The sequence below is a fragment of the Sardina pilchardus genome, chromosome 23 (assembly GCF_963854185.1).
Source record: "Sardina pilchardus chromosome 23, fSarPil1.1, whole genome shotgun sequence".
Lineage (NCBI taxonomy): Eukaryota > Metazoa > Chordata > Actinopteri > Clupeiformes > Clupeidae > Sardina > Sardina pilchardus.
In genome coordinates, this window is record NC_085016.1 from 19,426,279 (window position 1) to 19,441,234 (window position 14,956).

The 14,956-nt window shown below is 47.0% G+C and overlaps 1 protein-coding gene across 1 annotated transcript in view; it reads right to left on the minus strand.

The window, feature by feature from the left end:
• Positions 1-1,606: 1,606 nt before the first annotated feature.
• Positions 1,607-14,956, minus strand: part of LOC134070949 (receptor tyrosine-protein kinase erbB-4-like) — a 252,134-nt gene continuing 238,784 nt past the window's right edge. The window contains exons 21-28 of the mRNA XM_062527490.1: positions 9,148-9,303; positions 8,450-8,525; positions 8,031-8,177; positions 6,293-6,390; positions 5,883-6,053; positions 3,356-3,665; positions 2,360-2,574; positions 1,607-1,870 (exon numbers count right to left, since the gene is read on the minus strand). Coding sequence (XP_062383474.1) covers positions 1,619-1,870; positions 2,360-2,574; positions 3,356-3,665; positions 5,883-6,053; positions 6,293-6,390; positions 8,031-8,177; positions 8,450-8,525; positions 9,148-9,303 — 1,425 coding nt within the window. The 3' untranslated portion in view covers positions 1,607-1,618. The remainder of the gene's footprint in view (positions 1,871-2,359; positions 2,575-3,355; positions 3,666-5,882; positions 6,054-6,292; positions 6,391-8,030; positions 8,178-8,449; positions 8,526-9,147; positions 9,304-14,956) is intronic.

The window sequence follows — 14,956 nt, forward strand, 5'->3', positions numbered from 1 at the left end:
CAAATTTCAAAACCGAACAACAATGTTTGCAAACCTCTGTTGGAGCCATGGTTTTGGGAAACACCTGTGTCACTTAATGATACATCGGACTATGTAAGTTGCACCACCATAAATTGGAACTATGGTTTTGGGAAACACTTGTGTCGCAACTGCATAGTTCCAAGTATCCTTTTGGGAAACGTACCCCAGACCAGTTCTACAGCATGTGTGTAGTCAGCGGTCATCTCAGGGGAAAAGAAGGGATTCAGTGCAGGTCAGCATTCAGGGAGCCTCTAATTCCACTACCACTACTAGTGGTGTCCACTCCCTCTCCACAGGCCCATATATAAAAAAGCCATTTTATGAGGGACTGTGCGCGATTCCCATCGCCTGTTGGGACCCTGGATCTTTCAGGGCCTGTGTGTCGAGCAACACGGGGCTCTACAACCTACATGACTCGACACTCTGCAAGGAGACCGATGCCAGCTCTGGGACTACATACGCACGAGTATGTGCCTTGAAGCCATCCATGCCTTACTCTCCCAGTATATACAACCTGAGCCTGGATTGAGTTTTGTACACAGACTTAAAAAGAGTGAAAATAAAAATCACCAAACGAGCACGTGGTAGAAACATAATGGCCATGAAGTAATGGTATAAACACTGAGCGATCATGGAGTATGACTGTTTGTCAGACTGCTGGATTCCAATTAGGTGCCCAAGGAAAAGGGCATGTAAATATTTACTCGGTATAAATTCCCTCTGTCAGCGCGTTCGACTTCAAAATCTCCGGAACGTTCCGCGGCGGAGTCTCCCTCGACGTGTGTGTGCACACTGTGTCTGTGTGGATTACTGTCACTAATTACGGCGACTCAACCCCATATTGCTTTGAAGCGCTTGTTCCTTTTCATAGAGCCGCTGTGCCCCGCACACAGGGGCCAGACCTGTCTGTCTATAGACGAGAGAGGAGAGCTGCACGACACATGTGAGTGAGTGTGTGTGTGTGTGTGAGTGTGTGTGTGTGTGTGTGTGTGTGAGTGTGTGTGTGGGTGTGGGTGGGTGGGTATGTGTGTGTTGGAAGAGGCATCGACTCATTTGGAAAAGGTCACCGTGACAATTCTTGGGACAGGGAGGTGTGCGCAGAGACGACCAGGATTTGATTGGCGTGTCATCGCCTGTCTGGAGGGGAGAGGGAGAGGCCACATTTCCAAAGGAACCTGCTCTCAGACACATCTGTGTGTGTGTGTGTGTGTGTGTGTGTGTGTGTGTGTGTGTGTGTGTGTGTATGTCTGTGTCTGTGTGTGTGTGTGTGTGTGTGTGTGTGTGTGTGTGTGTGTGTGTGTGTGTCTGTCTGTGTGTGTGTGTGTGTGTGTGTGTGTGTGTGTGTGTGTGTGTGTGTGCCTGTGTGTGTACAGTATGTGCGTGTGTTTAGAGGGGAGGGCATTCCAGAGGTTCCAGAGGTTCCAGAGGTGAACAACCTGTGTGTTGGCTCTCGTGCGGCGCCGTCCAGTTCGTTCTGAGGGACACTTGGGAGGAACCGTGGGAGGGTCGAGTGCTGGTACCAGGAACCAGGCTCTGGAGAGAGTGAGTGAAGGAGGAGGGAACCAACTGGTGTGTAGTGGGGGGGGTTCTCCGAGGACTAGACCACAGTGTTCCGCTGCCGGTACGGCGGGGGCGGCAGCACGGTGCCCGGCTTGAGGGCGTACTCGGAAAGGTACTCGGGGTTCTCGGCCACGGCCGGCCGGATGCGCCCGTTCTGTTTGTAGAAGAACTTGGGGTTCCCCGGCACCTGCGTGGGGTCCGCCGCCGGGTTCTGCTGGCCGCCGCTGGACTTGGACTGCGGAAGGCTGTGCTGCCAGTACTCGGGATTGTCGAAGGTCTTCTTGGACTTCTTGTCCAGCATGATGGTGCCGGCGTGCCCGGCCTGCAGCATGGCGCCCGGGTGTCTCAGGTGGGCACTGAGAGCGGGCAGGCCGCTCTGGCCGATGACCATGGCCTTGCCGGCCTGGGCCGCCGCCGCCTGGGCCGCTTGGCTGACCGTCTGACCCGCGGAGACGGACGGCAGATGGTGGCCGATGGCGCCCATGCCAGCGGCTGAAGCGTGGCACAGCTGGCCCGGGTGCCCCGGGTGCCCGGCTTGGGCCAGATGAGCGGGCTTGCCAGGGAACGTGCCGTGGAGGATTTGTGCTGGGTGAGGGGGCGGCGGCCCCACCGACTGACCGGCGCCGTGGCCCGGCGGAAGAACAAAGTGGACGTGCGGAGTCGGGGCCTGGTGCGGCGGGTTGCCCGGCTGGCCGCCGGCGGCGGCGTGCGGCCCGTGGGCGACGGTCGTGCCCGCTGCCGACGATGCCGCCGCTGCAGCCGCCGTGCTGGTCACTACCATCGGGATGGGGATGCCGTTCTTCTTCAGCAGCTCGGGGTTGACCTCTCCGGTGTTGTGGAAGGTGTTGAGGTACAGCGGCTCGTTGATGTACTCGTCCTCGCCTTTCGGCTGACCGTTGGGCGTGCTGTGGTACCCCGGGTTGTCCAGAGCGTGAATGTCTCCGTTCTTGCGGCGGGTGACAAAGGGATTCTCCTCCACGGGATTGAGATACTCTATCGAGAGAGAGAGAAAAAAAAGCAGCAATACGGTGAGATTATTCATTCAGCAAAAGAGCCTAGGGTGTACGGAATGAAGTACGCACAGCCAGGACCTTGTGGGCTTGCTGCCAACAACGCTTGGGCAATTTTTTGCTCTTAAGTTCTGCTAGTTGAATGCCGAGTTGAATAATAAGCCACGGTGAAGATTCGAGATATAAAAGGGCCGGCCACCTATTGATTTCTCGACAACCCGACCCCTGACACTGCTGTAGCTGCTTTCATGTTGCCTTTTTGTTTTCTCTAATGCTGTGAAACGGTGTGTTGTTGCAAAAGGCCGCGGTGAAGAAAGGATGAGAACAAAGGAGGACGAGAGAAAGAGAGATATTTCACTAGATGAATGGAGCCGCAAGGTAATAAAATGAATGAATAAAGGAGATGCATTATTAACAGGGGTAAACAGACTAAAAGTCAGGGACAGAGCATCGGGACACACTTGGCAACCTAGTCTGAGCAGAGTAGAGGAGTGGAGGAGTAGAGGAGTGGAGGAGTCTCCTTTAAAAAGTCGAGTGGGAAAGTTCATGATATTGATGAAAAGGTCTTGCATATTATTTGAAGTCCCACTTCATGAAAAAAAACATTGTTACAAACGATACCAGTTGACTTAATTGACACTGAAAATGGACCCAAACACTTATATACAATACTAATTTCTGCTATACTTTATAATTATATGCTACTCTATCATACAATTATACAAGTATTTTATTGTATAATTCCATGTTTGTTGACTACATACCTGTGGAGCTCTTGTCCTTCATTGGGGTCATGTATCCATCCTCGTCCGTGTCCCCCCGGGCCCCGCGCTCCCCCAGGAAGATGGTGGGGTCGGCGCTGTAGCGCTGGCCGTTGCTGTCCTCCACCACGCGGGCTGTCGGCTGTTTCTGGAGGCTTCCGTTGCACCGCTGGTCCTCCAGGCTCTCCAGAGCGCCCCCTGGCGTGCCGGAGGGCTCGGAGACGCCGCTGCAGCTGGAACTGCCCACCCTGTGCTGGCGGCCGCCGGAGCCCTCGTCCGAGCCGAAGCCGCCTTCGCGGTACACAAACTGATTCTGTTTGACAGCAGTGGAGGGAGAGACTTCAAGTCAACACTGATAACCTCGCAGGTGCTGTAAGATCGCTGCATGCACTGCACAGACTGTGTAGGTTCATCTGTGCCTCTAATTATATTTCACATCAATGTTTGATGTTCGCATGCCATGTGTTGTCTAGAATTATACATGGTATATTGGTAAATAGGCTTTTGATGATTTATGCAACAGGGACATATACACACACTGAACCATATGTCATACTGTATACAGTACGATTTATGATACTATCTAATCATATCAAGAAAACGGCACATTTTTACTGATAACACTTAAATTATCAAGTGTTCACCTGTGCCTTGAACCTACTGACTGGATGCAAAAAGATACGTCATGATAAGTTTGCGGGAGGACAAGCAAACATGATTGTGTGGAAAAAAAAAATACATCACCATGCTGGATGACCAGAGAACATCGTGATGAATCATAAATGCCTATGCAGATGTCAGAAACAGAAAGAAGTGAAAGTAGGAACACCAAGGTGAACGAGTCACATGGCCTGTCGTGGCGTGATGTCAGCTGTTCGTGTTCTATGCTCTCTACAAACAGGAATGTAGATTAAACAGAACAAGCCGGGGAGATGGGACCCATATGTCCATGGTCTTTCTCCCTTTTTCTAGAATTTTCTCTCAACACTTGCCCTGTCTGCCAGGCTCTGTCTCCCTTCCAACTGTGTCAGTCTCTCTCCTAACATGTCTGAGGGGCCCAGAGATTCCATTTATTCTTTCTTTTTTTAAGGATGGCCTTTATTCAGATAGGACACCATACCCTTTGAAAAAGTTAGAAAAGCCTTCAGTGCACGATGTTGGCAACAATATCACCAAAAGACTGCATGCTAGCAAGGCTTTCACAAGCACCACATCGGCTGATGGTGCAGGGATTTTGCCTTCTTTAGGTGGGTATATCAGACCAAAACTTCATAATGTTTCTATAATTAAATGGTGGGGATTCATTTTAAACAGATTGGAAGGACATGGAAGTTAATGGGTATGACCTATAATGAAACTAACATAAACAGACTAACATACTGACACTGACACCATGAGTAAGTAGTGCTGCGCTGTTTTCCAGTATCCAGTAACCTTTGTCGTAGTGTGAAACCTTGTTGCCACAGCTCTATTATTCCGTAAATTAAAATTCAATTTGCGGGATCGAAGAAATTACTCTATTTAAATTGAACTGACCCCAGGCCTGACCAGTGGATGCATCTCCAGGCTAGTGCTAATCACGTGACCAACCCCCATCCCACGCGACTTCCCATCCCCTCTTCGAATGGTGAACTGTGACATCACAAGGAAATGGAATCTCATAAATTCCTTCAAGCGATTCCTGATCAGAAACATCTGCAGCTATTTTCGGGCGACGGTGTTTGACTGCATAATTACACTGAAAGATTCGAGGTTGCCTCTGCGACCTTTCCCTGTTCCAGGGGCCGACGAGAGCGAGCGAGAGCGAGAACGAGAGCGAGTCCGTCCGCGGGCATTGGTCTCCGGAGACGCCGGGTGGGCCCCCCGGCCTCCATCGCCGATATGAAATGCGCCGTCACGACTCGAGACGGCGCCGCCGGACGGTAGAGTAAATATCCCCTGCCCGGCTCATTGTCTCTGAGCAAACTGTGCTCGTCTTAGTAGAGACACTGCTATTTGCACACCGAGGTCCCGGTAATGAAAACGGCTAGCGGGGAGGGACCGGCGCATAGAGTGGGTCTGGGTCTTTAATGTTCGAGATCAGGCCTCGGAGAGCACAGACGCCTCGTCGGCTCACTCAACAATGCCCCCAGAGAGAGAGCGAGATGGACTGAGAGCAGATGGAACGATCAGAATTATGAACAAGAAAGTACAATAAAATTCACTCTCACATCTATGAAATTGGGTTGACATGGAATTGAGTTTCCTGTTCTAGGAATGTTTGTGGATAATGAATGCAACGAAAAAAAAAAAAAAAACACATGCCAATATGCTTTATATGTTTTATGTGGATATCTTGTACTATGGCACGTCTACATTTTCCTGAGGTTTAACAGGCTTTATGTCACTGTCCATTGTCTTACTTTGCCATGTTGCTACAGTACTGTGTACCAAATGATATCATGATATTTAAATATCTAAATATTACTGAATACTATAAATAAACACTGATCAGCGAGCATGAGATAAATGCTAGAACAGATCTTCTCACCCTGTTTGAGTCCACATGGAGCCTGGATGTGCAGGTGGACGAGGGCATGTTGAACCCGTGCGGGACCAAGTACTCCTCAGCGTCCATCAGATCCTCAAGGTCCTCCTCGTCCAGAAGACTCTGGAAGAACTTGCTGTCATTGGGGCTGGGCAGCTTCATACGATCATCTCCCTGACAGGGATAAAATGACAACATTGTGTCTCCATTTCTGTGATGAATCTCATCACAAGCTACCTGTATACAATTGCAACGGCAATACACAGCCGATCAACTCTGTTGATTCTACACATACTGTAGTTAATCTGATATTAGTGGATGAAACAATCTATAATCATTTTCTTCATACAGTATTTTTGTTGATGTTAGTCTATGTTGTTAATCAACAGTGCCCATAAAAGCATTGATCCTACCTGAATGACGAGGTATCGCTGGGGGTCCCGAGCCATTCGGCAAAACTCAGCGGCCAGCTCTTTAAACTTGGGCCTGCTGTCGGCATCGATCATCCAACCTGCAGGAACGTTTAAGTTGGCTATTTAGGCTTTTTTGACTCATAATATCTGGACAATTAGTTTAGTGTTCAGATGGGTCATTTCTACCAACAGAATACAACCAAAGGCAACTAATGGAACGTTCTTTGACACTGACAGATATCCACACATTTACTTTATATCAGACATGTCTGTGGCATATTTCCAGTTATCATGCCTTCTCAAAGGGGATCAACTGTACAGCATATCTGGAGAGATTCATGAAAACGCTAAAAGATGTAACAGATGAGGAAAACTAGGCTCCAAATGCTTCTGCCTGAACTGAAATAGGCACACGATTTAATGGCCCTCATTTACGGGCTTTGTTGTTTACATAATTTTGTGAGAGGGAGGTCTTCTGTATGTCCACTAGATCCATTTCGAGTGGCAAAATGATGTGTTTATGGGTTAAGATGGAAACCAGAATAGCTGATCCTCTTTGAGCTTTCTGTGTGTTACTAAGTGTGTATGGTGTGTGTATGTGTGTGTGTGTGTGTATCTGTGTGTGTATGTGTGTGTGGGTGGGGGGAACATATCTCTGACAACCACTTACATGCTTTCACCTCGCATTGCTTCTCCTCTCGTTTCCTCCCAATTAATTTCCCCTTCAACCACACTCCAACGCATTATCTAAATGAGCGGCAATTACTCGAGCAATCAAATTCCATTTCATCTCTATCAATATTTCGCTCTCCACGGGGGCATTAATGCTACAGCGAATCGAATCATAAACAACAGCTCACAGTCAACATGTAATTAGAATTAATGCATCTAATCGTGGACCCCAGTTTTTTGAGAGAGAGAGAGTGTGTGTGTGTGGGGGGGGGGGGGGGGATTTTTAGCCTGAGCTTCGCTTAGGCGGTGGATTGCGTGCATCGCTTGACCAGTCTGCTAATTCCGTTTCCCCCTCTCGTTTCTGCGGCGGAGGAGGGGAAAAAAGAGGGGTCACGGTGCTAACAGCAGATCTGTGTGCGGCAACACTGACACAGTCGGGGGTGAGAAGGTGGACATGAGATGTCGGAATGGTCTGATCTTGTGTCAATCTTGGGTGTGCACTTTTGTGTATAGTATACGTTCAAGGGTGGCTATGGATCTGTGTGTGTGTGTGTGTGTGTGTGTGTGTGTGTGTGTGTGTGTGTGTGTGTGTTGGTCTCCTGGGGTTATGTGCATAGCCTATACAAGAGGTGCAGGTTTTCCCCTGTGCTGTCTTGCATATCATCCATTGATTACACTGTGTTGCCTTAACTTGGTCTATTACCAAAATCAGGGATTCATGGAACATTGGGAATTCAATCCTGACCTTTGATAAGGTTTCCACAATAAATGAATCTTACATTTGAACTGTTCCTAAATATGAATCATTTTGTACATAAACTGTGACAATGTTCAAGCGTAAGACTTTATAGCACCCAATAGTGCATTACATTTTAATACCTCATCAGTTTTTATCACAGGCAAGTAAAGTGTCTGTGTTGTCGCAGAGTAGTAAAACATTTATATTAGAGCTGCATTTTAGCAAAAGATAAATACTCAACTACTGTACATACAGTACTATATTCTTGTGAAATGGAAATATGATGTGGATTTCTATGCGTGGAGAGAAGAGAGAAATGACTCGTACATTTGACCATGACCATGTAGACATCTATGGTGCAGATGGGAGGCTGTGGCAAGCGTTCCCCCTTCTCCAGGATGTCTGGGATCTCACGAGTCGGGATGCCGTCGTACGGCTTTCCCCCGAAGGTCATCAGCTCCCAGATGGTCACTCCTGCGCAATCGATAAGACGTTCAGTTGGCGCAGCAAATCTGCTTTTCTCAGAGGTATTAACATAACTTGTTTTAAGTCAAATAAAGGGATTTCACAAAAGCTAATCAACAAAATGACACATCTATGTCTAGACACATATTCTTGACTTAGCTATGCAATGTCACCTCTGGGAATGCTTGGTAGTCTTAGCACATGGACTTACGTCAACTCTCCCTCGTGTGTTGCTAAAGAGGCGAGAGGCTTGTCAGTGAAGTGTGACTGATAACACTCACCGTAGCTCCACACATCACTCTGATGGGTAAACTTCCGGTAATGGATGCACTCCAAAGCCATCCACTTAATGGGCATCTGCAACAAATTGGCCATTTCGTCAAGCGTTTGTGTTCTCTTAACTAATATGTTTATGATTATGGTTATGGTTATTGTATCTAGCGGATGCTTTTATCCCAAAGCGAACAATCATTTAGTCGATTCTCTCATTGACATAAGTCATTATAATACATGCTAATTACAGTACATGAGGCTTGTTGAATCGGATTTCCTGGTTAATTATCAACTTTGACCGAATGGTATTGCACCCTTAGGGGGTAGGGCCAGCTCACACAGTAGTTGGCATTTTCTAGTTGGATATTTCTCCTGGTCATCATGTGGGTTTTTTGCTTATTGTTGTTGTTTGTAAAAAGCAATTGCAAAAAATTGCTTTACAATTTAGAAGACCACCATTGCTTCTGGAAGGGTAGGCTACCGCATGAGTGAATGACACACTCTTTTGTTCACAGAACTCATACTGCTAGTGGACGAACTCCACTGGGAACCATTTAGACTCAATTGCACTCAACAAAGATAATTATTTGACAAAATTGCTATTTATGACTTTGGTCAAATTAAATCTTGTCTTTTCTCAGAGGGGGTTAATGAGATGATAATAATCTTTTCTTCATTCAAAATGATAATTGACCGCACGACCAACCTTTCCTCCATCAGCATTGTATTCTTTCTCGTCCGCATCCAGAAGACGAGCGAGCCCAAAGTCCGTTATCATGATATGGTTGGGAGATTTCACCAGAACATTCCGGGCTGCCAGGTCCCTATGAACCAGTCGTCTCTCTTCAAGATACATCATACCCTGTGAAAGGTTACATAAGACATTAATAATCGTTCTTTTACTGTTTCTCTTTTCAGATATGTACAGTATTGGATTGATTTTTAATTATTATGTTTATGATCACACTCTCCTTCATGCTTGCAGGCACTGCAATCAGAAGTCTTCTTAATATTTCAATTACATATTATAGGAATCTTGTCAAGATTTAAAATTGGTTGTGAGACATAGCAGAGGTAATGGTAATGTTTGGTGACAAAATCAAGAATATTCACTACTGTTCTCAATATCCACCTGTATCCACCTGTATGTTCACAATAGCAACTGTGTGAACAGTATTTTAATCAATGGAATTGAAAGAAAAGAAACACATACTGTAAATGACATGCAATATGGCAAAAAAAACTATGAATATACTATGAATTTTTTTGAAAGGTCACCAACATGTTAGTCAGGTTTTCAATGAATATAAATGACCAACTGAGCCTCAATGAAAATAGGCCTTCTTTGCTTATAAAATTAGATCACATTTAAACAGAAAAATATTACATATATGTTATGCATCTTAATAATCACAGGTAAGAAATGTGGTACAAACAGCCTCCACCACACCCACCCACCCACCCAACCACACAGACACACCCACCCAACCACACACACACACACACACACACACACACACACACACACACACACACACACACAAAGAGATGTCACTTTCATGTTTTTCACGTCCTAGTCATACATGAACATGAATCAGGCATGCAGACACATTCAAGTCACCCTCTCACCCATACAGACACATACAGACACACAGACACATTCAAGTCACACAACACACACATACACACACACACACACACACACACACACACACACACACACACACACACACACACACACATACAAATGAACTCGTCTCTTTCTCCGTCCTCTCAATTACATGTTCACTCATATATCATGCCACACACATACTTGCCCTCAAACAGACACATTCTGTCTGTCTGTCTTCATCTCTCTCTCTCTCTCTGTGTCTCTGACTCACACACACACACACACACACACACACACACACACACACACACACACACACACACACACACACACACACACACACACACACACACTTAAAAATACAGAGACACAACATACACAACAAACAGCAAGCAAACATAGATATTGACTGAGATTTCTTTCCATATCAGCTATAACATTCTCAGCCCTGGGTCACCACTACGGGGTGCATCAGGGCCTCACCCTAGGACATGTCCCGTTTCATCCAAAGCCCTCTGAGAACATCTGTAAATCCAGCTGACACCTAATCAGGCTGTGTGGTGGTGTTAGGGACACGAGGGTCACCCGCCCCACGCCGCTTCTCTATGCACCATCACCGTGACGCTTTGCTCTCATTCCACCCTGCCAGGGTCATCCAGGCTCACCTTCATCGAGGGCTCTCCATGTGATTTATGGCTTTATGTTAATCATTGATTAAAATGCAATTACCTGGGCTTTGAAAGAGGTGAAAAAAATAAAACATATAAAAGAGGAGGAGAGATAGGAGACCTCTGACAGATCTTATCCTAAACCCGGTACCCTTATAAGCGATTGCACTTGACAGTGTCAGCAGGTGCTATCATAATGTCAAGTCTATATTTGCGTGCATTGGTGAATATGGAGAGGATCTACTAATGTATGACTGCAAATTAATGTGCATTTGTGTATACGTGCATTTATGTGGTTAGTGATGATAGATGGCAGAAATGTGTAGGTGTGCACACGCAAATTGTCTGAGACTCCACATGACTGAGATTGTTGATTCTAAAAAAACAAAACATTTCAAAGTGTTTACCAGACTGGAAAAATAGGTAGTCTGTGGAGTCAATGAGCAACAGAATATCGACCTTTCATTAGAACTGCGCTGTGCAATTTCGTCAATTTTAAAGACAATTAGGCAGTCAGAAAATTGATGTCCTGCCAGCCTGTTAATGTTAATTACGTACGCCAGTGAACAAAGACGCAGAATGAGATGCCGGGTAGAACTATACAGAAATAGACACGTGGCCCAATTCTCATTTGCTGCTCAATGATCTACGGGCTGCCACCACACACCACGGCCCAAACCGCAGATATAGAACAGCACAGGCTGGCGGCCATTTTGTGTTCCATTAGGGATGTTTAACATGTTGACGGCAGATCAATAAACATCTGGTGTGTGGTGAGAGTACCCAAACAACCTCCCCACCACTCTCTCTCTCTCTCACACACACACACACACACACACACACACACACACGCACACGCACACACCTTCATCGCACACCACCTTCCCTGCAAAGCACCCCGTGCTTACAGTGTGTGAAGTACTCTTCACAAGCTATCCATTCTCCCCTGGAGGGGAAGAATCATTGCCCGCTCAGAAATACTTATGCGGCAGAGGCGGGGGGATATATGTGTGTACATATCGGGCATGCAGACAAAAGCTGAGTCAAGCAGATTGTGCCCGAATGCATTTTGTCCTGCCGCTGTAGCCGCGCCTCAGACAAATGTGTGGATAAATCAATAGAGCAGGCGTCTGGCACAGGGCATGGACTCGGCTCATCCATCATGCCACCGCTGCTCAAGCGCCGCCGCTGCCATCGCTGATGCTGCCGCCACCGCCACCACACACAGATAGCCACACATGGTGGTCTCTCCCTCTCTCTCTCTCTCTCTCTCTCTCTCCTCTCTCTCTCTCTCTCTGTCTCTCTCTCTCTTTCTCACTTCCCGCTAGAACCTGTGTGTACAGGCTTAAACACATACTCACACACACACACACACACACACACACAGGCAGACTTAGACATGCACACGCACAGACTTAGACACGCTGACGCACGCCCTCAAACACACACACACACTAACACACAAACACACACACACACACACACACACACACACACACATACACACACACCTCCACCGCACACACACAAACACACACAGACATTAGTGACCAACCATGCAGGTACTCATGTCCTTACAGACTCTCTCCTTTCTCTCACTCTCTCTATCTGTGATACACACTCACTTACAGTATACTCCCCCTTACCAGTCCGACACACACATAAAAAGAGAGACACACACACAAAGCATACACACAGGGACACCCACAGCGTGGTGTGTTACAAATGGGTTCAAATGTCAAATGTGAAACTGTCTTTCAAACAGGCTTTAGTTAAGGCTAAAATTATAGTTGTGAATATGCTGACTCGTGTTTCCTTTCACAGAACTTGCAGCATGTTAAATGAATATGTGCTCTAACAACAACAAAAAAAGGACCCCAGCACTTGACAATACATAACACAGCCCATACCATTCACATGATGCAAATGTAAAGCCTTGGAGGCCGCTGCACTAAAATGATGGGAGAAATCTGATTAGCACAAAAAGCATTTGCTTAACTCCCCTCCAAGAGCGAGGGGAGCACGGGGCAGAGACCCCACTTGGACATGCCATGGCCGACCGCCAAAACAATTACAATGGAAGGGGACAGGCTGGCTGAGAGAGAGAGAGAGAGAGAGAGAGAGAGAGAGAGAGAGAGAGAGAGAGAGAGAGAGAGAAGGAGAAAGAGAGAGGGAGAGAGAGTGGGCAGTGAAAGTGTATTTAAAATAGATTACTTCTGGGACCTCGGCAGCGGATCAATAGAGATGTTGATTACAATGAGCCCCGAAATGCCTGTGTCCCGTAATATTTATCCTCCGTGTCTGCTCGAGAAGAATTAGAGATCGATGGCGCATATAGCCCATTAATACACTTGATCAGCTAGCGATAAAGCAATGAATGGCAGCGCGGCGAAAAGAGAAATGTTAAATGGGCACAGGCACACGTTCATTTACTCCGGGGCGGGCCATAAACACGACGGGCCCTCCGAACGCGATAGCTTCCAGCATCCGGCAGCCGGTTCTGTGGCCTGCCGAGTGTTTTGATCCCCGCCGCAACATCCTGTAAGGGGGGTTGGACAGGAGCTGCGGCCCTGTGCCTGGTTAGCGGAGCGGGGAGGCAGAGAGAGAGAGGGGGGGCGGGGAGAGGTGAGAGGGCTGGCAGTCGGGGGGGACGGAGGGGCTGTCTGGCAGGATTATCAGAGGCGGTGGCTCCTCTGTGCTTGTCCGTTCATGGGTGTGATTCGGGCGTTTTTTTCCCCTGAGTGACGGCAGGCTGGTGATACTGCTGGCTGGGGATAATGTGCGGCGACTTGCCTGCCTTCATGCTGCCTGCCACGCTGATAGCCAGTACATGCACGACTACACACACACACGCGTGCACACACACACACACACACACACACACACACACACACACACACGAATGCACGGGCAGACACACAGACACACACACACACACACACACACACACACAAACACACACACACACACACAAACACACACACACAAACACACAGGCACGTACATAAACACACACACACAGATACACACAGGCACGTACATAAACACACACACACACACACACACACACACACACACACACACACACACACACACACCCAGATTTGCATCAACAAAGCGATGGACACACACACACTAACCATTATACACTAACACACACACACACACACACACACACACACACACACACACACACACACAGTCACAACAACTGAACCTGATCTGCATGCCTAAATCGACAGACATGGCGATCACACCTTTGTGAAGGAGGAAAACTTTGCTTTGTGTCGGAGGAAAAGCAGGTATCAGAACTAGTTCTCCTGCTGTATGGTGTGAAGTCTTTGATATTTCTGTGTGAAAATGATAGTCCATATTCCACCAGGTCCCTTCTCAGTAGGTATTAAGTATTTAATAGTCTATTGATTGTTTCAAACAAGCACCCATTTTCCTAAGGGCTAACGATTCTCATGCAAAAAGCACATCAACAAGAGTGTCACATTGTTGTCGGTGGACTTGTTAATTCTTAACAGAGATGTTCAGATCAAGCTGCACACAAAGCTTTGTTTTGACAGCAGAACACGGTAGATGTGTTGGTCTGCTGTGCTTCAGGAAAAAAAAGCGCTTTCACTCACGTACCGAACAGGTGGCTGCGAAATTGATCTATGACAGCTCTGACAAATACTTGTACAAAGCACGGAGGCAGCGTTCGTTTAACAAGCTGCTGTATGAAACCGATCTGATTCAGTGCGCATTGATTTCCCTTCAGTTTTCCGTACCATAGTCGAAGCTAAATTTTGATAAGGCCTGGCACACGGGATAAGAAATCCACAGGCCTTTATTCCTTGTCATTTCAAATATATCCAAGAAATAATAATAAAAAGAAAAATCCCCACAGATGTCCACGTAGATGTCCATGCAGATGTCCAACTTTTGAAAAATGAGGGACAACATCAGTTTCGTACATTTATTAACTGTAACACAACCGCAGTGCAAATTTGACCGTGACGCCCTGTAAGGTTGACATTGTTTGAATCTTTTTGTTTTATCCGTGATCTCTTCACACGCTTCACAGCGCTTACTAGCACAAGCTATAATGGCTCGCGTCCAGTGGCATCGGGATATGGCACCACGTTGGACTGGAGTTTGAGTGGATGTGAGGCACGACGAGATGAGAGTCGACACTCCGGAAATTTGACAAGGCTCGGTCCAAGATCTCCTCTGTCTCTCCCTCTGTC